At 48.5% G+C, this 22,957-nt stretch overlaps 1 protein-coding gene across 2 annotated transcripts in view; it reads left to right on the top strand.

Moving 5' to 3' along the window:
- The window catches only part of NINL (ninein like), a 182,216-nt gene that overhangs the window by 89,758 nt on the left and 69,501 nt on the right, over positions 1–22,957 (top strand). For both annotated transcript variants that reach the window (XM_040447923.1, XM_040447922.1), the window contains exons 4-11: positions 354–450; positions 4,335–4,513; positions 6,756–6,822; positions 8,804–8,994; positions 9,691–9,843; positions 12,234–12,404; positions 16,434–16,570; positions 18,015–18,155. In XM_040447923.1, coding sequence (XP_040303857.1) covers positions 354–450; positions 4,335–4,513; positions 6,756–6,822; positions 8,804–8,994; positions 9,691–9,843; positions 12,234–12,404; positions 16,434–16,570; positions 18,015–18,155 — 1,136 coding nt within the window. The remainder of the gene's footprint in view (positions 1–353; positions 451–4,334; positions 4,514–6,755; positions 6,823–8,803; positions 8,995–9,690; positions 9,844–12,233; positions 12,405–16,433; positions 16,571–18,014; positions 18,156–22,957) is intronic.

The following is a 22,957-nucleotide window of genomic DNA, read 5'->3' as shown; positions in this document are numbered from 1 at the left end:
GTGGAGTCTACTTAAAAAAAATATTGAGGTGTGTGAGTAGCTCAGTTGGTTAAGTGTTCGAGTCTTGACTTGGCCTGAGGTCATGATCTCACAGTTCGTGATTGTTGAAGCCCCACATCAGCACAGAGCCCACTTGGGATTCTTTCTCTCTACCCCTTCTCCATTGGTGTGCACACACGGTCTCAAAATAAAATTTTTAAAAATCTTAAGTGAATATTAGAAAAAATGAAATGAATGCTCTCAGTGCTAAAGGCAGCAATATGTTCCATGTGAGAATATAAACAAAAGGCTAAGGTATTACATATATGATCTGTTGAAAGTAACACTGACCTCTCTTTTCTTACATTTACCAGGTTAACTTTGAGGAATTTAAGGAAGGTTTTGTGGCAGTGTTGTCATCAAATGCTGGTGCTGGCCCCTCGGATGAAGACAGTAGTTCCTTGGAATCTAGTAAGAGGACTTTCTCTACTCACCTTAAGTTTTTTTCATTATTTATCTGTTATCTTCAGGAGTGTGGTATTCAGACTGAAGGATATTGGTAGGTCTGAGAATTAAATCCTAACTCCACTGTCTGACTGCCAAGCTGTGTGGACTGGGATGAGACATTGGATTTTTTTCTTCTTTTGTTTCCTTATTTGTCCATAGTGTTGGAAAGGAAAAGCTCTATTGCTTTCCTTTACACATAGCACCTCTGAATACTTCTGGCACTTCTGGTCACCAAATGTGTGGTAGTTTGTCCCACACCAGGCAATTCCCCAGCACCATCTAAGTGTCCTACATTGCAACTCAACCCTGACATTACCTCCCTGGAGATAGCCTTAGTCCTACAAGATGGCCCCCACTTCAGATGCCAGTCACAAGTCCAGCTTGTTGCCTCTCTTTCTGATTGGTTGTAAGTCAGAGATTCCCACGGCCCCTTCCTTGGGTTCAATTCATTTGCAAGAGCAGCTCATAGAAATCAGAGCAACAGTTTACTTACTAAATCACTACTTTATTATAAAAGGATAGAACTTGGGAACAGCCAGATGGAAGAGGGAGGGGTACAGGGCAAGGTGTGGGGAAAGGATGGAGAGCTCATGCCCTCTCACCACACACCACTCTACCCCAATCTCTGTGTGTTCACTCCAAAAGCTCTCTGAACCCCATCCTGTTGAGTTTTTATGCAGGCTTCATTACATAGGCATGATTGATCAAACCACTGGCTATTTATGACTGAATGCAACCTCCAGCCCCTCCCACTTCCCTGGGGGTCAGGTGTGGGGCTGAAAGTTCTAACCCTCTAATCACATGGTTGGGTGTCCAGGCAACAAGCCCCCATTCTGAAGGGCATTCTAGGAGTCACCTCATTAACATAAACTCAGGTTTGGTTGCCAGGGATGGGGTGAAGACCAAATATATATTTATTATAAATCACAGTATCACAGGTGTCAAATAATACTGCGTGCTGTCCTTACAGCATGAAGTGTTGACAAGATAAAGTAGAACTTTATATCTTCAACTGTGGAGCAGTTGAAGTTTCAAGATTTGAAAGCTCAGTGCAGACATAAGGTACATCTAGACCACTGAGGTTGGCAGAACAGATAGGATGCCACCAGCCTTGGGAAGATCTGACCGGGGTGGGAGCCATTACATGACCAGCAGTCATTTGCAGATGTATCTTATGTCAGGCAGTAGTGTTGTGCTGTGCTGACATGCCTGTCATGGGAATGGGGCTGGAGGGACAAAGATAGAATTTCCAAATGGAAGGGACATCCTGAGGAGGAATGCCCCCTGGCTTTGGTAATGGTCAGGAGGTGGAGGGAGGGTTTGGAAAGAGGTCCACTCAGGGGCATGTAGGTTGTGGGTTGAGGGTCAGAAGATGATGATGGACATTCTCAGTGCCTGTTCCATTGGACTTCAGGCTGTGAATGACAGCCACTTGATGTGCTTCAGACCCATCTTGGCTACCTGTGGTGAGTATTGGGCAGTGAGTGAAATAGGGCATGGGGCAATGTGTTTGAGGTTGGAGCTATGGTATTGATGAGATCGAGGAGGGAGCTCTTTTCCTTCTGGTCCGCAGCAGGCTCCTCCCACAGTGGACCCTTGGTCTAGAGCAGATGCATGACCAGATAACAGGGATAATAGTGGGAGAGCTTGGGGCAGGGGAATGGGGAGTGGAAAGGATGATACCTCACATCAGTTGTCTTCAGTGTGCCAGGCTCACAGAATCCTGTGGCATTATCATACCCATTATTCAGATGAGGAACTGAGGGCTGATGTGTGAAGGGATTTGTCCAAGATCCCACATAGATCTTGGAACTGTGGCCAAGATTTGAGTTCCGGTTTTCCTCTTGTAAGCACTGGGCCCTTGTATACACAGTGTAGCCAGAACCGGCTCCTTCAGCTGGCTGCTAAAGGCTACACGGCACCTGGGTATAGTGTAGAGAACCCTGCATGACCCCTGGGGCATTCGCTGGTCACTTTGTCTGACACTGTTCTTCTGAAAGAGGTGAAGAATGCCACAGGCCTTTACTAACACAAGATTTGGGAATGTGGCATGTGATCGTGGATAGGAATGGAAGGGCGATGCCCAGGGTCCCTGACACTATATATGCTCCTCCCATGCTAGAGAATGTGTGGAGCTTCTAAACTTAAAACTAGATCTCTGGCATGCACTCAGTTTCTCCAAAGAGTTAAGAAAGTATTCTAGGACTTGTGGTTTTTCCCCCCTCTTCTTTCAATTCTTTTGTTTTCTTTGCCTTTTTCTTTTCTTTCAGATCTCAAAGCTGTCCTCAATTAAATGGTCATATGTGTGGCCTGAGACTCCTTCCCTTCATGGCAGATCAAGGGGACATCAGAGCCCCTCTGATTTTTCGGCACTTGGTTTCCCAACTGTGCCCCAGCTTCCCATTTCCTGCCTGATACGACTTTCCTTCTTATACCCCCTCAAGGTGGAAGGAGGATTCTTCTTCCACCCACATCAGCCAGCCCACAGCCTCTCTGTAACCAGAAACGATGCTCATATGCAAGAGCCCAAATTCACTGACTTTCACTTACCCTTTTGGCAGCTCTCTGGTGGGAGCCTTTTTCCATATTTGTAGTTTGCCCCTTCTGAACACTGCTGGGTTGCTCCCTCTTTTTTTCTCTCTGCTGGCTTGGAAATTTTGCCCTCCTCTTCAGTACATCACGTGCCTGTTGTCCCAGGCTGATTGGTATAATTTATGATTACCTTCAAGTGTCCCAGTGAGGTGAGACATGCTATAGTCACCCTGCATATTGTCAGCTGTCTTAAATGTCATGCTGTCACTTCATAGTCTGCACATCCCACATGGAACTTGGCATCTTCCTCCCTAAAACTCCTCCCTCATCCCCAGTGTCTTTCTGTGACTGGCATCACTGTACTTTCAGTTGGCCAGGCTGGACCCAGCCCCTTCCTCTGATGTGGTCTCAAGGTCAGGAGTCAGGGGTCAAGGTCAGGGGGGATGGAAGAAAGGAATGATGTGGTACTTGACTTAAAGAAGCATGACACCTTTCAGTGAAATTCTGTTTTCCTGGCCTGGAATTACTTCATTGGATCCTATGCTTTTCTTTCCAACTGGCCCATGCTGGCTGCTTCCCTCTGAACCTATGTCGTGTCCTGGCTGCTGCCCATGATACCCTCTCCAAGTCTGTTTCTTACTCACCCAAATTCCTCACAGAGTCAGTATCATTTCTTCTCTGCCTGAGAGGTCACATTGTGTACAAATGTGAACAGGTAAGGAGGGAAGAAGGAAATGCAAAGGGTTATTAGGGTTTAAGAGATTCTCATGAATCCCAGACTAAAACTCATGCCTGCCTTTGCCCCAGACTTCAGACCAGCAGAGTTTGAGCCTACCTTGGCTGTGTGTGAGGTCCATGCCCACAGCTCCCTGACAGTCCTGTCCAGATGGGGTCCTGAAGTAAGCAGGGTAGGAAGTGACCTTCTGGTCTCTAGAACAGTATGTTGCTGGAATATTGGAGGGGTTTTTTTTCTTTGTATAAAAAGCTATTAGTATTAGTCTCTTATTATGTAAACAAAAAGTCTTTTTGTATTAGTAGTAGTCTTTTACTACATAAAAGCAGTATGCTCAGAAAACTTTAAATAGCACGTAGAGTTTAGAGTAGAAAGTCCCCATCTCCCAGCCTGGGTTTCTCAGTTCCCTGCCTGAGGAATAGATTGACCACTGTTAACTGCTGTCTGTGTTCTTCCAGACATTTTCTGTGTGCTTCTGTGAGAGCTACACTCTGTATCTTGAAATGTGTTCTGCAGTGTGCACAGACCATCTGCTCCCTGTCCCCCCCCCCTCCCCCCACCAAACCTCATATTTTCTTTCCAGCTGCCTCACGTGCTGTCCCGCCAAAGTATGTGAGTGGCTCTAAATGGTATGGTCGCTGGAGCTGCCCTGAGCCTGAGCCATGTGGCTCTGCAACAGGAGCCAAATGTTTACCAGAACAGCAGGCGAGGGCCACTGGGAGAGGCCAGCTCCGCCGCTCTGCATCTCTGGAAAGTGTGGAGGTGGGTCCGAGTTCCTCCTTTCCCCACCCTAGGCCACCATCTCATTTAGTCATTGTGACATGACTATAAGAGGATGTGAGGGGCAGGTGGGCATTTCTGGGCATCTCAAGTTGCCAGAAACAAGGGTGCATTTTGGGGAATGACATTTCATTCTAAAGTCTGGGGTGCCTGGGTGACCTAATTGGTTAAGTGACTGACTCTTGAATTTGGCTCAGGTCATGATCTCGTGGTTCATGAGATCTAGCCCCATGTTGGGCTGCATGCTAGGTGTGGAGTTTGCTTGAGGTTCTCTCCTTGTCTCTCTCTCTCTCTCTGCCCCTCCCCCCCTCATTCTCTCTGTCTCTCTCTCTCAAAATAAATAAATAAACTTAAAAAAAAAAAAAAAAGAATTGTTAAAGTGTCTCTGGGTCTGTCTGCAGGGAATTCTGGCCAGAGGGTACTTCTTCAGACATTAGGGCAGTGGAGAATTTGTGCTGAAATCACTTGTTTCTTTCCCTCTCCTGCTTATCACCACCAACTTTCCCCCCCACCACTGTGAGAAGGCTGTTTTTTAATGGATTCATAAGAGTGAGAAAAGAAAGAAAGATGCCTTTCTGGTGCCCTTGTAAGGTTAGGAACTTGGAAGTACCAATAGGCCCATGGTCCCACCTGCCTTGAACACTTGGAATATACCAAGAATATACCACTTACAATTTGGCAAACATGTGCTGAGACCTCCCAGGGCTCTGAGGGTTGATTCTATCCCCCCATGTCCCTAAATTGTTCACTGCTGCCGAGATACTGCAGAAGATGGTCTGCTGGAGCCTTACAGCCTTCATGTCAGGAAATATCCATGGGCAGATCCATAACTTTCAAGTTAACTGTGGAGTCCTTAGACTTATTTTCAAGAATTCCAGAAGGTTCCTGGTTCCTACTCTGTGATGTCCATTTTGTCAGGTGGGGCTTTATGGGGACTTATCTTCAATAAGACCCTCACATTAATTTGATTACATGTTCAGCATTTGTTGAGGCAAGCATATCTATTTAAATCCTAGAGTTTCTTTGCTCAGGGACATGCTATGCCTGGGTAATACCAACAAATCCCAGGCATTCACTTGTTTATCGTTTTTAACTTTGGTCTGCAGGGATAGAGGTCTAAGGAGTCTGCTCTATCTCCATTATGCTGTTCTGCTTTTTAAAACCATCTTTGATCCCTGGAACTAGAACATGGAGGAATGCTGTTTTTAGGGTTGTCAGTTGGGCTGAATGCATTAGAAAAATGGGACATACCACCTGCTCCCAGATTCCACTCTTACTTCAGTGCTGGCTCTGAGGAGTGCTGAGTCTTGGCCAACTTGGCATTCCTTCCAGAATCAGATGTGGGATGCATAGCACCTGTCAGAAGCAGACTTTGACTTTGTAGTCAGCCAACTTGGCCACAAAAACATGAGGTTTTTACCTGAGTCAAGTGTTTCTTTAATTTTTTTTTTTTTTTTTAAGACAGACAAAGCATGAGCGGGGGTGGGGCAGAGAGAGAGGGAGACAGAATCTGAAGCAGGCTCCAGGCTCTGAGCTGTCAGCACAGAACCCGATGCGGGGCTTAAACTCACGAACTGTGAGATCATGACCTGAGCCAAAGTTGGACACTTAACCAACTGAGCCACCCAGGTGCCCCACAGTCAAGTGTTTCTTGATGCCCCCCCCCCCCCCTTCAGGATACAGCTTGCAAAGGGCACTGAGAAGTCAGTGCTTGCTATGTATCATGCTGTCCCTGGAGCTCCTGGAGGGACAGGGAGAACTACTCTCCCTCCAACTGTTTGCTGAACTGATCTGGATGATAAGGGACAGGGTACAGAGAAGTGAAGACAATCAAGCTTGAGCAAGATAATGTCTTGCAGTGGAAGGTTGACCATACTCCCTGGCCATTCCTCTCCAGTGCTGGTGTCCGAAGCCAGCACCACAAGGAGGTGTTGGTTTGGGGAGCATTTTTCATTCCTGTTTGGGTACAAGTGCTTGATTATGTTTTTAGTGTTAACTACTGATGACTTGGTTTATGTTGAGGAGCCTCATGTGTCTCTGTGTCTACATTGTAGTGCTTGGTCTCTGAGAAGGAGCTGTTCTGTGCCTGTGCCTCACGGCTTGGTGCAAAGGCCATCTGTAGGTGGGGGGTTTTGCCCGAGGAGCTGCATCTCACCAGTTGTTTGTCCTCTTCCTCAGTCCCTACCTAGCTCCAAAATATATCCTTCTTTTTGTTTTTCTACAGAGTCTCAAGTCAGATGAAGAAGCTGAAAGTGCTAAAGAACCTCAGAATGAGTTGTTTGAAGCACAAGGTAAAGCCACAGACTCATGGTTGGTTCTCCCTATCTTTGATCAGTGCTTTGAAGTTCAAGGAGCTGGCTTGTTGATCGGTGAGCCAGCCATGTGTAATTTCCTGGGAAGCATGCAGAGTGGGTGCTGTATCTGGTGGGCCCCTTCTCCAGACGTGGTCCCAGCCAGGAGGTAGTCTCTTGGTGCTCAGCATCCCCTGAGGTCAGATCCTTGGACAGAGGCCCCTGGCCAAGGGAGCAGTATGGTTGGGCCACATCTCGCAATCTGTGAGGACCAGCATGACCCCAGGTGGCAGGCATGGCCTGAGGTCCCAGGCCTCTTGCACTCCCTTCTTAATGTGCCAGACCTGGGTACATCGTCTTCCTGGCTGTATGCAAGCAGTCTCGGCAACCTCCAGTGGCTCTGTGTCTGTGCTCCAGATAAAATAGCAGATGTGGTCCTGGCCCTCAGGAGCCTTGCAGGGGCAACTGGAAGGCAAAAGCAGGGGTACATAAGATAGCAGTGTGCCCACATGTGCGTCTGGGGATGCTTTAAACATACCTCCCACACAGAGGAGAAAGTGCAGAAACTTTACTTGGAGAGGGAGACCACAGTTGACCTTTTGAATTTCTGCTGCAGTAAAAAATCAGCAGTTGGAACTGAGCATGATCTAGATTGTGATCCTCAAGGACGAGAGCCATTGTTCAGTGTTTAACTTAGTGGATGTCAGGGGAACTGACCTGAACGCCCACCTCAGCTGTTGGACAAAGCACATAGATAAGGAAGAGCAGCCTAGTGATCACATCTTCACCGTCTTGGTTTCAATTCTAAATCTAGGGTAGGAAAGGAAGGTTGTGCACAGTGAAATTTTGGGTCTCTCTGCCTGCAGAGCAGGTTGGGTTCTTCCTAGCCTCGAACAGAAACCTTTTCACTGGGTTAGAATTGACAGTGTGCATGAAACTCACATCAGACCTCAGAGGATTTATTTATCTCCTTTGCCATTCCTGAGAAATAAACCCTAGTATCAGAGGTGCTTTTATGCTTTTACTTAGAAATTTCAGACACTTTATGCTGGAAGAGATCTCAAAAAAGGCATTTTCCAGGGTGGCTCAGTCGGTTAAACATCTGACTTTGGCTCAGGTCATGATCTCTCAGTTTGTGAGTTCAAGCCCTGCGTAGGGCTCTGTGCTGACAGCTCAGATCCTGGAGCCTGCTTCAAGATTCTATGTCTCCCTGTCTCTTTTCCCCTCCCCTCCCTCAAAAATAAACATTAAAAAAAAATTTTTAAGGCATTTTCCTCAACCCAACACAGTGTTGTTCATGAGCACACAGGCCTGGCTTTCCTCAGGAGAAGTGACTTTCTTGTTCTTAGTTGGGCTATCAAAGTAATTAATGTCAAAGTAGCCCATTACCCAAGCTGCTGATGGGGAACTTCAGTCATGTGGAGTCTGAGCTGCCTCTCTGTGTCAGGCTGGGTGGCGTGGACTGACTGTAGAGGGAATGTCTGGCTTGAAGCATGGCTCATCCATGATGGCTTCTCACGGGCACCCCCAACGTCTGTCCATTCCACAAGTTGTTTCTCTGGCAAAGCTCAGAAACATTAGTTTCTGAAATTTATTTTTTAAAAACTAGGGGTTTTTTTTGTTTTATTTTGTTTTGTTTTGTTTTTTGTAAATACAAATAATGCAGCCCTCTTTTATATGCTTCCAGTGGTCTGACTTTAGGAGGTTCCTTTGAGAAAAAGCTTTCCCCACATGGACCAGAGGTTCCTCCCACCCCACCTACATTTTATTATGAAAATTTGGAAACACAGAATGAAGATGAAAGAATCGTATTGTGAACAGCCATGTACTCATCACCTAGATTCCACCTTTGATGCTTCACTACTCAAGTGTGTCCACCTGCCCATCCATCTGATTTCAGAGTCAGTTGCCAGCATTGGTATATTTCCCCTAAGTGCTTCTACCTGGACATCAGGTTTACCTGTCACTCTTCCTGCTTCAGGCCAGCTTCCAGCTTGGGGTTCTGAGGTCTTCAGATGCCTCCAGAAGCCCTGCAGCCTCTCCCTGGACACCCCTGAGAGCCGGGTTCGTGGCATCTGGGAAAAGCTAGGTGTTGGCAGTAACGGCCACCTCAGCGAGCAGGAGCTGGCTGTGGTCTGCCAAAGCATCGGGCTCCAGGCACTGGAGAAGGAGGTGAGAGGGTCTGAGGCAGACCACACTCAAGGACAGGTTCTTTGTGGTGGTCAGGTTGCTGTTGCATCTGGAGAGTCCCTTCACCCTCCAGACACTGATGTGGTTGTACTACTTTGTGGTCTAAAGTCCTCTGGTAACTCCCAGTGCTTCTGCTGAGGTCTGCGCCCACACATGTCATGTATGGCCTGCCTCACCAGCTTCTGAGCACCTTCACTTATGACCCTTTCTCTGCCTGGAGTGCCCTTTCCCCTTCCTGCATTGCCCAACCCAGATGTTATGCCCTCTGAGGCAGGCTGCACTCCCTTGCAGGGGCCAAGGGGAGGGGGGTGGGCAGTGGTGATGTGATGGGGAAGTGCCTCCTTACTAAAGTTCCCCTTAGTCCTGCTGTCCTTGCTGTTCTCTGAATTGCTGGGGGCCCAGGACCCACTCCATATGTATGTCTTCTTCCTGCCATCCAGCTAGTTACTCTGAATGGGTATTTATGGAATTAGGAAGTGCAGGTGGCACCCCTTCACAGCAGGGTGGAAACTGACCAGGTATGTAGATGTCACAAGACAGAGTCGGGGGACATCAGGTGTGTCCCAGGTGAGTTTGGTAAGGACAAGCAGACTGCCCAGGGAAGGCCTGGATGGTGGTGACTGGCATGCAGCTGCTTGTGGGTGGGGCCTCAGCACAGGTGTGGCGGCTTTTGTCTAGGAACTGGAGGACCTGTTTAACAAACTGGATCAAGATGGAGACGGCAGAGTGAGTCTTGAGGAATTCCAGCTTGGCCTATTCAATCACGGGCCCACTTCACTTCCAGAGTCTTCCACTCCCATCAAACCGAGCATGTCCTGGTCTCATCACCAGGTAAAATGGGATGATTAAGCTTTGAACCACAGCAGCAACTGCTGTCACTCTGGCCTTCATCATCTTCACAGACCTGGGAGTTGGTGGGAGTATGTACACATACATGTGTGAGTGGGAGGCCATGTGATTTAGATTCTAGAATCACACAGGTCTTCTGCTGATCTGGCATTGCCCCTCCCTAACTGTGTATCCCTGAATGAGTTACTTGCCTTCTCTGAGCTTCAGGCTCTTCATCTGTAAAATGGTGCCTACCTCATAGGGGTTTTATGAGGATTACATGGCAGTTCCTCGATTTTCTCCTCAAGAAGCCTATCCCAGTGTACCTTCCATTAGAAGAGCTTCTTCTCTCCTCCCCATTGTGGTGCAGTGAGAGCATTCTGTACCTTCCCTAGGAGTAGCTCTCCAGGTACTCCTTTCCTTGTACTCTCCCTTTGTTGTGTTCCTGAATTTTATCTCTTATCCAGGTCTCTGCAGTTGGAGAAGAGCAGATTTTAGGCGGTTATTTAAATTGTGATCTCATTTGCTGACCGTTGGCTTAGCATTTGGTTTTTCTCCATCCCAGGAGAGGAGAACCTCCCTCTTCCACCACAGGGCAAGGTTCTCTGGGGGAGTCTTGCCAATGCTTCTCTGCTGATGTGGCTGATCCTGTAGTTTGTAGGTGGTGGTACAAGATGAGTAATGTTGTTTTCTGCTGCACTAGGTGTAATCTGAGAGTCCCATTTCTGAATCTAAACCTGATGAGAATGGAGAGAGAAGAAACTAGGAGTGTTAAAGGAAAGTGTCAGGCCATGTAAGGTTAGAGGCCATGAAGTCCCACCAAGTCATGCTTGGAGCCAGTGGAGGGAGGGTGCCTCCTCTGTAGTGGAGCTGCCCTTGTTGCTGCGTCCCAATGAGGAAGCACAGCTAGACAGGACTCTGAGCCATGGGGAGCAGGAATGAAACCAGGCAGGACCCACCTCTAGTCAGATGCAGGTGCCCAAGGAACACCTGACTACCCAGGAAGTGCCCTGAGCTAACACAGCTGCAGGTGGAGGGTGTTGCATCCTGTGTGTGTGGACTCTTGCGTGGCATGGTGGTGCTGGGCCCTCAAGTATGTGGCCCAGCACCCCCCCCCTCCTGCTACACCATGACGTGCCTGTCCCCAAGTTCACAGTCCTCACAAAGGAATCAGGTGGGAGGGAGACAAGGGTGGTCCAGGTGCATTTGGCTATCTGAGCTTCTCCACTGTGGCCATGGCATGTTTCTGACCATTCGTGAGCTGTCTGTCCTCTCCCCTTTTGTAAATGGAGTCACATGCCTACTTTGTAGGGCTGTACCTAGCACAGCTTTAGTAAGCACCCAGTTCCTAAGTGTTTATGAAGAGATAGGGATATGGCTGAGAACAGATGAGAGCATATGGGCCTGTGAGTACCTGCTGAGGTAGTGAGTGCCAGGAGGGAGGTGCTGGGCTGGGAGGGGGTGTCAAAGCAGAGCCCTGGAAAGTGCCCAGCCATGGAGCATTGGGGGGGAAGTGTTTCAGGCAATGAGAAAAGCCTGGAATGTTTGGGAATATCAGAGACTCCTTTGAGGGGAGTTGAGAGGAGGCCAACAAGGAAAGTGTTCCCTGGGGGCGGCGGTGGGGGGGGGGGGTGGTGGCGGAAGCCCCAGTGCCCAGAAGGAAGGGACTGTTTTTCCTCATTCTTATAGCCCCAGATAGCAAATGCTGGTTCTGAAGAGAATGCCAGCCTGGGGCAGAAAGCAGTCTTGCTTGATGGATTCTCATAGCCCTTAAGCCTAACAGGTCAGCTTTCTGGCCAAGAGATTTTTTTTCCCCTTCCTCTTAAAATTCTCCAATTCTGTCAGCTATGAGATGTGTTTCTGAGGCCTGCGCAGATGGGTGACTTTGTTTGGGCCTCTTCTTTTAAGCCTGTCTTGGGTTTCTTTCCACAGGCTGGATTTCTGAGCATTGGCATGTGCCTTCTCTAGCTTTTTGAGGCCGGGTGCACACCAGTACTGATTTGGGAGAGAGAGGTTAAAACCCCTTCATGCCTCCCACTAAGAAGCTCTTGCTGACATGTGAGGCCACACGGGTGTTGGAATGTGTTCCTTGGACCAAGCCTCGGGTAGACAGTAGGAAAGCAGGCACCAGGGTCTTAGAGAAGGCAATAGGCTGGGTGTCCGGATCTCTGGGTTCAAATCCCCACTTTGCCACCTGCAGAGCCGTGCAGTCTTGGGCACACTGTGAGATGGTGCCGTGCCTTTGTTTACTAGTCTGGGAGACAGAGCTAATGGTCACTGTGTGAGCTGTTCTTGACAGACCTCAATGAGACAGTGAAAGGTTGAGCACAGGCTACTGAAGTTGGAAAATACTAAAAATAAACAAGAGGCACTTCCACTTTCTCTACACACAGGTCCTGGAGGAGGGCAGCTGCCAGACTGCCACAACATCATCCCTGGTGTCCGTGTGCTCAGGCCTGCGCCTCTTGTGCAGTATTGATGATGGCACCGGCTTTGCCTTTCCTGAGCAGCTCATCACCCTGTGGGCCCAGGAGGGGATTCGGAACAGCAGAGAAATCTTGCAGGTCTGGAACTGGTCACTCACAGCCGCCCTGGAGGGAGCATGCAGGCAGCATGGGGCCAGCAGGGGACCTCAGGGCCCTTTGCTCTCAGAGGAGACTGGACAGAGAATCCCACAGACACACAGGGCCTGCACTCTCTGGGGGAACCCCATGTAGGGAAGGCCTGTTAGAATCATTTTCCTCTTTATTTTTTTTTTGCCATTAAAATATAAGAAATTTTAACTTTAAGAGATAATAAATAAGCAGAGAAAACAAATCTGAAACAAATCCACTTGAAGGTAGGTTTCAGTATCTTAGACATTTCCCTCAGTACATTGTTAGCCTTGTAGATGTTTTGCTTACCTGGACAATGGCGGTCCATCCCAGACGAGGGGAGAAAATTTCCTACCTTGTGGTAGAGACGTCTTACTGGATGTCACTGTCCCAGTAGTCTGAGTGTTTCCATTTTGTGGAAGATGAGCTCCATAGTGAACCCAAATTCTGCTCAGAGCTGCTGCCTGGCTGGCCAACCTCTTCTCCCCTCATGGCCCTTGCTTGCCCGGGCCCCCTCCTCCACCGTGTTGGGTGTGGAGGTACACTGCCCTGCTGCCTCCTCCCGAGTTCCTGCATGCTCTTCGGGGGGTTGGCCCACAAGACTGTCTTCAGATGGGGTCAGGCCTCTTCTGGGGGCCAGTCCAACCTCCCCCAGGGACACAGGGCCAGACCCCTGGGGTTTGAAGGGAGCTTGCTCTGGGGCAATCAAGCCAGTTGTGCACAGGGGCTGGACAACGAATGGTAAGAGAAGAATACTGGGGAAAAGTGTGTGTGTAAGCTGGACTGCTGATCTTCATTTCCAAATTTCACTTTGTGTTGTAAAAAAAAAAAAAAAAAATGTCAACTGGGGGAGCCTCAGTTGGTTAAGCGTCCGACTTTGGCTCAGGTCATGATCTCATAGTTCGTGAGTTTGAGCCCCACATCGGGCTCTGTGCTGACAGCTCAGAGCCTGGAGCCTGCTTCAGATTCTGTGTCTCCCTCTCTTTCTGACCCCCGCCTGCTCGCACTCTGTCTCTCTCAAAAATAAACATTAAAAAAAATTTTGTTTAAGTGTCAACTGTACACAAAATCATAAAGTAATAAAGCCTGCCCCCTTTTGCTCCCATTCTGTAGGAGTAGCAACACCTCACGGCTCAGTGGGAGTTTTTGCAGAGCTTTTCCCCAGCACAGAAAAGAAATATATATTTGGATATTCCAGCTTTAAAATTTTTTTTTGCAAAATTGGTATACTGTATATCTTGTTAATTTGTTACCTTTTTCCTATCATTGGACATGTAGATTTTTTTTCTGTTCTAAATCTTGTTTAGATTATATATCCTCCTGTTCCTATGCTGGTATTTCTTGGTAGGCTAGATTTCTGAAGTTACACATTTTAACTCTTGGTAGGCTTTTTTATATTGCCTCTGAAAATGTCCTTATTAGCACAAACTAACAGTTCACAGAGGAGCCCAATGACAACGTTTAAGATAGTCCTCCTGACACTTTGGGCGAGGCCCTTTTGGGCCTAGCCATTGCTGAGTGTGGCCACCCAGCAGCCTGGGCAGAGCCTGGACAGTAAGGCCAGAACTGGGCACCTGGCCCTTGGGAGAGCTGGAGGCTGAGCCCTAGTTACTAGATTGGCTCCCTGGGAGGGCAAAGAGCAAAGAGATTCACGGTTTTGAGATTCTCCCTGAAACTGTATTCCTGATTCCCTGTCATTTGGAGGTGGGCTGGCTGCCTTTAGAGCATGGTGAGTCTCAAATTTGCCTCTGACACTTCATAACTTACTCTTTTTATTGCTTTCCTGCTGTCAGAGAATATTTCCATTTCCTTAGCAATTTGTAATTTACTAGTTGCATTGAGGATTTGCTTCCATTTTGTTGAAGGGCAGAGGTGTTTACTGAACTCTCAGCACTTGGCACCAAACAAGGACCTGTGAAGTTTGTGACATTGTTTACTCTTCACTCAGTGTAGTTGTTTCTGTCTCACGTGACAGATGAGGTCACTGCCTGAGCCCACATAGCCAGGGCGGGAGCAGCAGCGAGTGGGGCAGGCCTTCTGGGTATCCTGGTATGTCAGGTGGGGCCCTTCCTGCCTGCGACGCTCTCAGAAACTGCTAACCTGTGATGCTGGTGGTGAAGACCACAGGCTGCTGGTCCTACCAAGACAACTAAGCACACCATGCCTGAAAAAGAAAGGCCTTTCTCTTGAGAAGGAAGCATCAGCTGGGTGAGCCCTTAGTGTGGATGTGCTGGCATCACATACCCAGCTTCTCAAAACCCCTGGCCATTTCAGGGAGCTTCTTATCCAAGCCCTTGAGAGTGCTCTAGGAGGAGGCCTGGGAATGGTTATTTGTCCTTCCTCAACAAATTACCACTAAATTACACCTTGAAACACAATGACTCTTCTTGTCTTGAGCAGTTTTTGTGGGTCCGGAATTTGGGAGCTATGTAGTGGGTGGCTCTAGCTCAGGGTCTCCCCTGAGGTTGATCAGATGTCAGCCAGTACTCAGTCTTGTGAATGACTGACTGGGGCTGGACTGCCGCTCCCAAGTTGGCAGATTGATACTTGCTGTAGCAGGAGGCCTCCATTCCTTGCACATGGCCCCTTCCTAGGGCTGCTTGAGCTTCCTCACAACTAGGTAGTGACTTCCTGGGAGTGCCATCTAAGAGAGAGTGAGGAGGAGGCTATGTGTCTTCCAAGCCCCAACCTTGGAAGTCATACACTGTCACTTCCTCAGTGTCCTGTGTGTGACACAGGTTGACCCTGTTGTGTGTGACAGGGGAATACCTGGGTATGGGTGCCAGGAGGTGAGAGACACGGGGCTGTCTTGGAGGCTGGCTCACACCCTTGCCATGTGGTTTTTGATGACTCCTTTCTTCTTGGTCAGGAAGCTGCTGCTGTGACCTATCATGTCTGTGCCCTCTGTCTGGTGACGTGATGGCTGGGACGTCTTTACTTGTGGAATAACAGCTTGAGCTTCCCAGTTATTCCATATGCTTTACCCTGATGTCACTTCTCTTCAGAAGCACTCTGGGAAGAGGGGAGCAGTGGAAAGCCTGGTCTCCATTTTATAGGTTAAAAAAGGGAGCATGCCTCATTTCCTTGTGTGACTGAGAATGCTGTGGCCCCTTCTCTCCAGTCCCTGACATGGTGCCTGCCTCTAGATGTGGGTGTAACTGTAATTTTTTGACATCATAGAAGGAGCAGGGGTCAAGAATACTCAACACTAAAAAAGCAAATGTAGCAAGTGTTAGTTGTTGTGTTGAGCAGAGGGGTATATGGGTATGGTTTATTATTATTATTATTATTGTGGTACAATACATTTAATGTAAACGGTTTTATTCTCTTATTTTCAAAATCTTGAGGGGAAGAATGCTCCACTCCACTAGGCCATGGCTCATCTCTCTGTTAGATCGCTTTCCTACCAACAAAACTACCCACCCATACATATACTTCATGGAGATTCTATTAGTTTGAAATGATAAAAACTCAATTCAAAATGTCTTAAGGAGGGAGGATATTATGGGCTCACGTGAGCAGGCACTTGGGAGAAGGTGCCCAGAGGTGTCGTCAGGGCTCTTTTTCATCTATCCTCTGCTTGCTTCTTGGTGGTGTTGGGCTCAGGTCAGTTCTCTTCACACAGCTCCCAAGGCTAGCAGGGTTCATTCAGCAACTTATTTCACAGAAAATGGCCTCTCTGCCAGCCTCTTATCAGTCCCCATGATGTCCTCTGCTTCTGTGTCAGTTACCTTTTCAGGAAGAAGGTCTTTGTCCAGCCTGGGTCATATACTCCCTGATGAGGGGTGAGGGGAGAACTTGGCTTTGACAGGGGCTATGGGGGAGGGGAGACCAGAGTAACATGGGTGGGGGCAGGGCAGAGACTTTACAGACAGAAGAGTTGGCAGGTGCTGCCACCAGGACAGTGTGGATCTGGGCCTGGCCTATTCTTAGGAAAGCCAGGAAGTATTTGGAGAAGTCACACATCCTTTCCCGCCCAATGGGCTTTGCTATTTCCAGAGTCTTGGCTTCAGTGTGGACGAGAAGGTGAATCTTTTGGAGCTGACCTGGGCCCTTGAGAATGAGCTCATGATGGTCGGTGGTGCCACTCAACAGGCAGCCTTGGCCTGCTACCGCCAGGAGCTGAGCTTCCGCCAGTAAGAGCCCAGTGTGGTTGGGGAGGTTGGGGAGGTTGGGGAGGTTGTGGAGGTATAGCTGTCTGCGTTGCCTGGAGGGAAATGGGCAGTCTGCTCTTGTCTACCCCAAGCCAGTCCCAGGGGACAAAGGACTTGACACCACCTTTCCCACTGGCTGTCCTTTAGTGGGCACTCTTGGTGGGACAGGGAAAGAGCTGAGTTGTGAGTGCAGAAGAGGGCTACCTGTGCCTTGAGTGGCATCCTCCTGTGTGGTCTCAGAGGGGCCTGAGGACCCAGTGGCCTGTGTGGTAGCTGCTGCTAGGGCTTTAATGGCCACAGAATTTCTGAGTCACCAGTCTGCCTTCACACTTGGTAAGAAGCTTAGAAACTGATGTTGAGGTCCTCCCTTAGTTCCTTTTAGCAATATTCCAAAGGGGGAATTTGAACCTGACACTCATCCTGCTGACACTGGAGCTCTCGGGTGCAGAGGCAGAAATCTTACAGTTGGCAGGGATGTGTTCCAAGAACAGGCAGAGGGTCCTGGGCTGGGGCAGCTGGCAGGACAGTAGAACGAAGTGTTCCTCAACATGGTCACCCGGTGCACAATGACAGGGGGCCTGAGAATGCATTCCATTTTAGTTGGGTTCAGGTTTCAATTAGCTGAGTATTCAGGCCATCCATATGCTCAGCAAATTGGCATAAAGATTGTTTTTGTGTTTATTGATGTTCCAAAGCTGCAGGGAAGAAATCATGATTTCCATCCTCAGGATTTTGCATTCAATTAGATGCTGACAGATGAGCTTCCTGACCTCAGGCACTCTCAGAATAGGACCAGAGACTATGCCTTGGGAGGGTGGAGGGAGAAAAGCTCTGTGTTCCTTCAGGGGGATAAACAGTCACCAGAATAGCAAGTGCCAAGGGTTAGTGCATAACCTCATGTGGGGACTGGGGTACATGGAAAGAGTGAGAGCTACACACACAAATCACATTCTGCTCTAAGTGACTCATCCAGATACCTGGCTGCAGGTGACAGAGTGTGACCAGGCAGGGTGATGGGTGCCAGCCTTCTCTTCATCATGTGTCCAGTCCTGGATTAGGTGTTGGGGATCCCTGGGAGAGGGGACAAGAGGGAGACATGGATAAATTATTACCTGTTCTGGGCTATCTGGAGGTGTCGCACAACATAAGGCTCTACGTTCAGACTTCCTTGGTTCAGAAACCTTCCAGAAACCTTCCTTGACAAGTCATTTAGCCTCTCTCTCAGTATGTGCATCTGCAAAACAGGCATAGTAATTCTGGAAACCACTTTTAGGAGATGGTTAGTAGTAGCAGTGAGGTCAGAGCACAGCACTGCCCATGCGCAGCACCCAGTTAAGGCAGCCCTTTCCATCATTCATGGAGACACAGGGCTTGTTGGGCCCAGAGCAGGTATCCCCCCTCTGACACTGTCTCCTTCGTGTGGCAGGGGACAAGTGGAGCAGATGGCAAGGGAGCGAGACAAGGCGAGGCAGGACCTGGAGAAAGCTGAGAAGAGGAACCTGGAGTTTGTGCAAGAGATGGATGACTGTCACTCTGCCCTAGAGCATCTCACGGAGAAGAAGATCCAGTAGGTCTCGCAGTCATACCCAAGTGCAGAGACATGGCTTCTCAGCAGCTGGGCCATGATTCCCCAGCTCTGGCCAAGGGTGGGTGGTGGATGTGGGTCTGCCACTAGCTGAGGCCATGGTCATGAACATGGTGGAGCTGAGGCCCTCCTCACCTGAGCCAGGAGAAATCTAGAAGGTGCACCTCTGGGGATGTCCTTCCTTGAAATAAGAGGTGTGCATTTAAAATAGTAGCCTTGCTCTTTATGATGTGAGGTCATGGTGCAGGGGCATCCAGCTATGTGTGCCTATGGGCTGCAGGGAAAATTCCTATCCTCCGCTTTACTTATGGGGTCTGTCCCACCCAAACTGTGTCTTCTGTGTGTACCTGTGGCTAGTGACATGGATGAATGTTTTGAGAGAGGGCTGGTGAATGGTTTTAGAACCTGTTGAAAGGAGGTTAATATGGTAGAAGCCCAGAGCCCAAAACGTGACTTCAGGTATTGTAAGTTATGATGAGTTAAACAGATCCCTGGTGAGCGGTTTGCTCCATCAGTCACACTGGTGGCTGGACAGATCAGAGGAAAGGATTTCTGATCTTTTTTTTATGGACACAAAGCCCACTCTCTGGTTTATTAGCCAAAATGTGAAGAAATCCAGCCCCTGAGGATCTCCCAGGCTGGAGCAGGCAAAGAGGAGATTTTCACCCCACTCTGGTGTACAGTCTATGCTAGGCATTCCTGGCAGAGCTTAGCTGGTGGTTCACTTTCTCAAAGCTTTTGTCACTTGAAGGTGTCTCCTCAAGTATAGCAAAGGGTGTGTGCTGCGGAAAAACCAGTGTGGTACACTCAGCTTTTGGCAGTGCTAGTGGTGGGGGCACAGGAGGGCTGCCAGCCTCCCCTCCTCATTCTCCCTCAACAGCCCTTGCTGTGATCCTGGGTGGACAGAGTCCTTGAGGTTCCTCATCTGTGAAATGGGAATGGCGAAAGACCATCCTCTGCACAGGAGGGCACAGGTCAGTGTTTTTGAGCTCTTAACAGGTCCTGGTGCATGCAGCCACTGGGCGCATCTCATGCCTATGGGTTAGCGGAGAGTGGGCCTCTGCGAAATGTATGAGAAAGAGAAGTAATAACTCACGTGGCATGTATGGTTTCAGCAAGCAGATGTCTGAGAGCTTGTGACAAGCCATCTCATTCCTGTGCCTCTGGGATGTTGTCTCTCCCTGTCTTGTGTGGTTGCAGCATTTGAAGGTAACACTTTTCTTACACCAGCCCTATTGGCAGTGTGTGTGGGTCTTGTAGCGTGATGTACATGAAGCCCCTTTTACATGGCCCTGGCTGGGCAGCATAATAGCCTTCACAGGGACATTTACCTGCCCCCATCTGCCTTACTGCAGGCTTCTGAGCACCATCCCTAGAAAGGCTTGCTCCTGTCATGCCTGGGGACTATCACAGTCAGTTACAAAGCCCTTACCCCAGGGCCTTGTGGCTCACACTGGGAGGGATTGGAGGTATCCTGGGGTGCAGCCAGCTTTCCTGGGGCTCTGCAGGTCTGCTAGGTGGCCACAGCAGATGGGGGCTTTCATGACCACACGGGGCCAGTCCAACTAAACAGTGGGGTTGAAGCCCAAGAGCCCATTCCAGTTTATCTTCACCAGAGACACAGTGTCCCTCCGCTGTGCAGCCAGAGATCTCAGGGTTGAGGAGCCAATCGGCCCTCCAGGAAGGAGCTTCTGGCCTGTGAAACTACTGTTACTGTTGTGGTGCTCCTGTTGTATGCCAAGTGTCACCTGAGTTATCAGCCATAGTTACCCCAAACAGGCCATTTTAGCCCCATTTTTCAGCTAAAGAAACTGAGGCTTGCAGCAGTGCAGTAGCTTGCCTGTAATCATGCAACAAGTGTGGCCCAAAATTTGAAGCCAGGTCTCCTCTCTCTTTGTCCTGTACTGTCCCCAAGATAAGAGGGTGTGAGGCCCTGGCCTGCCATGTATTAGAAGTGTGAGAACAGACCATTATGCAGGAGGAGCACTGCAGGGTAGAGAGCTCATCACCTTCCCAGGCTGGGGTCACCTGGAGTCACATATTGCCAACCTAGGTTAGCACATGAGCCCCATCAGCTCACCTTCCCACAGGACCCTTGTACTCAGGGATCCAAGGGAGAGTTGTGGCTGTTACTCCTAGTCTGTGGGGGAGCAGGCTCTGCATGGAGCAGAGCCACACATCTGAGTCTATGGGACTCTAGAATCGCCCTTTCCTTCCTGGGGGTAGCTGGGGAAGGCTGAATGCAGCAGGCTGAGATCCTCGTCTGCTCACCATTGGATGTCCACACCTACTTCTGCCTGGTGTGGAGAAGGAGTATGCAAGAGGAGGGCATGAGTGTGAGAGAGTACACGTGCATGTGTACAAGTGTGCACACATGCATACTCACTTCCAACACTCCTGCACAAAAGACTCTCCCAAGATAACGGGAATGTTCAGGAAACCCAAACATTAAGGATCCTTTCACCAAATTTTCAAAAATACTTCCAATCAAACCTGAGAAAAATAAATAAACATGGTTTTATAAGGAGGTGTCAGTAAGGCTGAGGAGCCCAGGGTGGGGAGACTGGCAATGGACACCTTGACTTCTGTGTGGATGTGCTGACTGTGGCCTTGCTGAGCCTCCCTTATCTCAGTGTGGAGCATGGGTGGTGTTTATCACAAAGGAGCGTTTAGTTAGGAAATAACTGCAGTTTGTCTCTTGTCAGCAATCGACTGTCTCTGTTCAGCTGATTCTCTTGTGGCATCCAGCCGCAAGCCGCCCCGCTCACCCCTTCTTGCTGAGCGTGTTCCTGCAGGTGGAATTAGAATGTTCAGAGTGTGGGTGCCTGGGTGGCTCAGTTGGCTGGGTGACCGACTTTGGCTCAGGTCATGATCTCACAGGTTGTGAGTTTAAGCCCCGCATCGGGCTCTGTGTTGACAGCTCAGAGCCTGGAACCTGCTTTGTATTTTGTGTCTCCCCCTCTCTCTGCCCCCTCCCCTGCTCACACTCTGTGTCTCTCTGTCTCTCAATAATAAATAAACATTAAAAAAAAAAATGTTCAGAGTGTTGGTTCTTGTAGCTACAGATGTATGATTTTGCTCACCTGTCATAGCCTCCTTAGTTCCCTGACTTCACAAAATAGGATATGAGGTCAGCATGGGTTTCCACAGAGTGAGACTATTACTGCAAATTAGGAGCTGAAGGAACCTTGGAAGAAGCCAACAGAGCTTTTTTCCTTTCTCAGTACCTCCCCTTTCTTCCTCATGGCTCTTCTAACAGTGTGTTGTTAGACTCACTACTGACTTGGAGACTTGGGATCCCACCTGAGCAGGAGTGGGACTGATCTGGCACCACTGAGACCTTGAGTTGAAGCCTCACTGGGACCCTGGGTGAGAGGGGCCCACAGGCACCTCTCTAGACTCTGGAGCAGTCTGACTCCCACACAACCTTCCTCTGCTGACAGCCTGTACTGCAACCTCTCAGCCCTTGGTTAATATTATTCACGGGAGAAAACTCCTTTTTCAAGAATTGTGTCCAAGAGCTAAATGTAAATTGATTTGAGATGATCAGTTTGAGTAACAGAAAACTGATTTGCTTCAGTCACAGTGTGCTAGGCTTGATTCTCTCCCAACCATATGGGAATAATTTTATGATGTCCTTCCTGGGGTCAGAGAATCACAAACTCAAAAACCTTATCTCGGTCTGAGAATCTGGTGAAGGGACATGTGAAGGCCCCATGAGTTTGCATTTTGCCCCATGAGTACTGGAGCATTATCAGGAATTTCTAGAAGAGGCTTTTATGGCTGTATTTGGTTTTTCTTAACTGCAAAAGTAATAAATGATACACATTCATTATAGAAAATGCAAGTAAAAGTAAAAATAAAAGCAGAAGTTTCACCCAGAGATTATCACTCCTGACATTTTTTATGTCATTCACTTTTTTTTCCCATGTACCTAATTATTTACAAAATTGTATTATATCACATATGCTTTTGTGATGGCCACAGAGCATCCTGTTATGTGGGTCTACCATATCTTATTTATCCATTTTCCTTTTGCTGGATATTTCACAAGTTTTTAAAGAGTGGAGTGGTATGGTCAAATAAGTATTTTTTAAAAACTACCCCAAAAGTTTGTGGAGTGTTACATTAGCTAGATTCATCTTATTGTTTTCCCCTAAGTAACAGCTGCCCTTCCTCCATTTCCTTTCCCTCCATTTCTTTCCTTAAAGTTTTGGGATGAGAACGAAAGTCCAGACTGTCTAGAGGGGCTGGAGGACAAGCCCCCAGTGTTCTCTTCTTAATATTTTTTAAAAAAAATTTTTTTAACAGTTATTCATTTTTGAGGGACAGAGAGAGAGACAGAGCATGAGCAGGGAAGGGGCAGAGAGAGGGAGACACAGAACCTGAAACAGGCTCCAGGCTCTGAGCTGTCAGCACAGAGCCCGACGCGGGGCTCGAACCCACAAACTGCAAGATCCTGACCTGAGCCGAAGTTGGACGCTCAACCGACTGAGCCACCCAGGCGTCCCTCAGTGTTCTCTTCTTAATTATTAATGTTGCCAAGCCCTCTGCTGAAGTACGAGTTTTGCTCATCTTCAGTCTAGAGAGACTTGGTTTGAGAGATCCTGCTAAGTGGTTGTTTTAGTGATAAAACTAAGATTTGGCACTTTTTTCTGCTGATAGAACTGGTTCTTTAAAAAGAGTAAGGCAGAAACTGAGGTGAAAAAAAATGCCTCCTACCTTGTCCTCAGATTGCTTTGGGATTCACTGTCCCCAGGTTTTATGTTGCCTGAGTCCTGCAC

This window comes from Herpailurus yagouaroundi, unplaced genomic scaffold, assembly GCF_014898765.1.
Source record: "Herpailurus yagouaroundi ecotype Mexico unplaced genomic scaffold, PumYag 196, whole genome shotgun sequence".
In the NCBI taxonomy this organism is placed as follows: domain Eukaryota; kingdom Metazoa; phylum Chordata; class Mammalia; order Carnivora; family Felidae; genus Herpailurus; species Herpailurus yagouaroundi.
The sequence above is the reverse complement of the archived record's forward strand: the minus strand, read 5'-3'. Positions and strand labels throughout refer to the sequence as shown.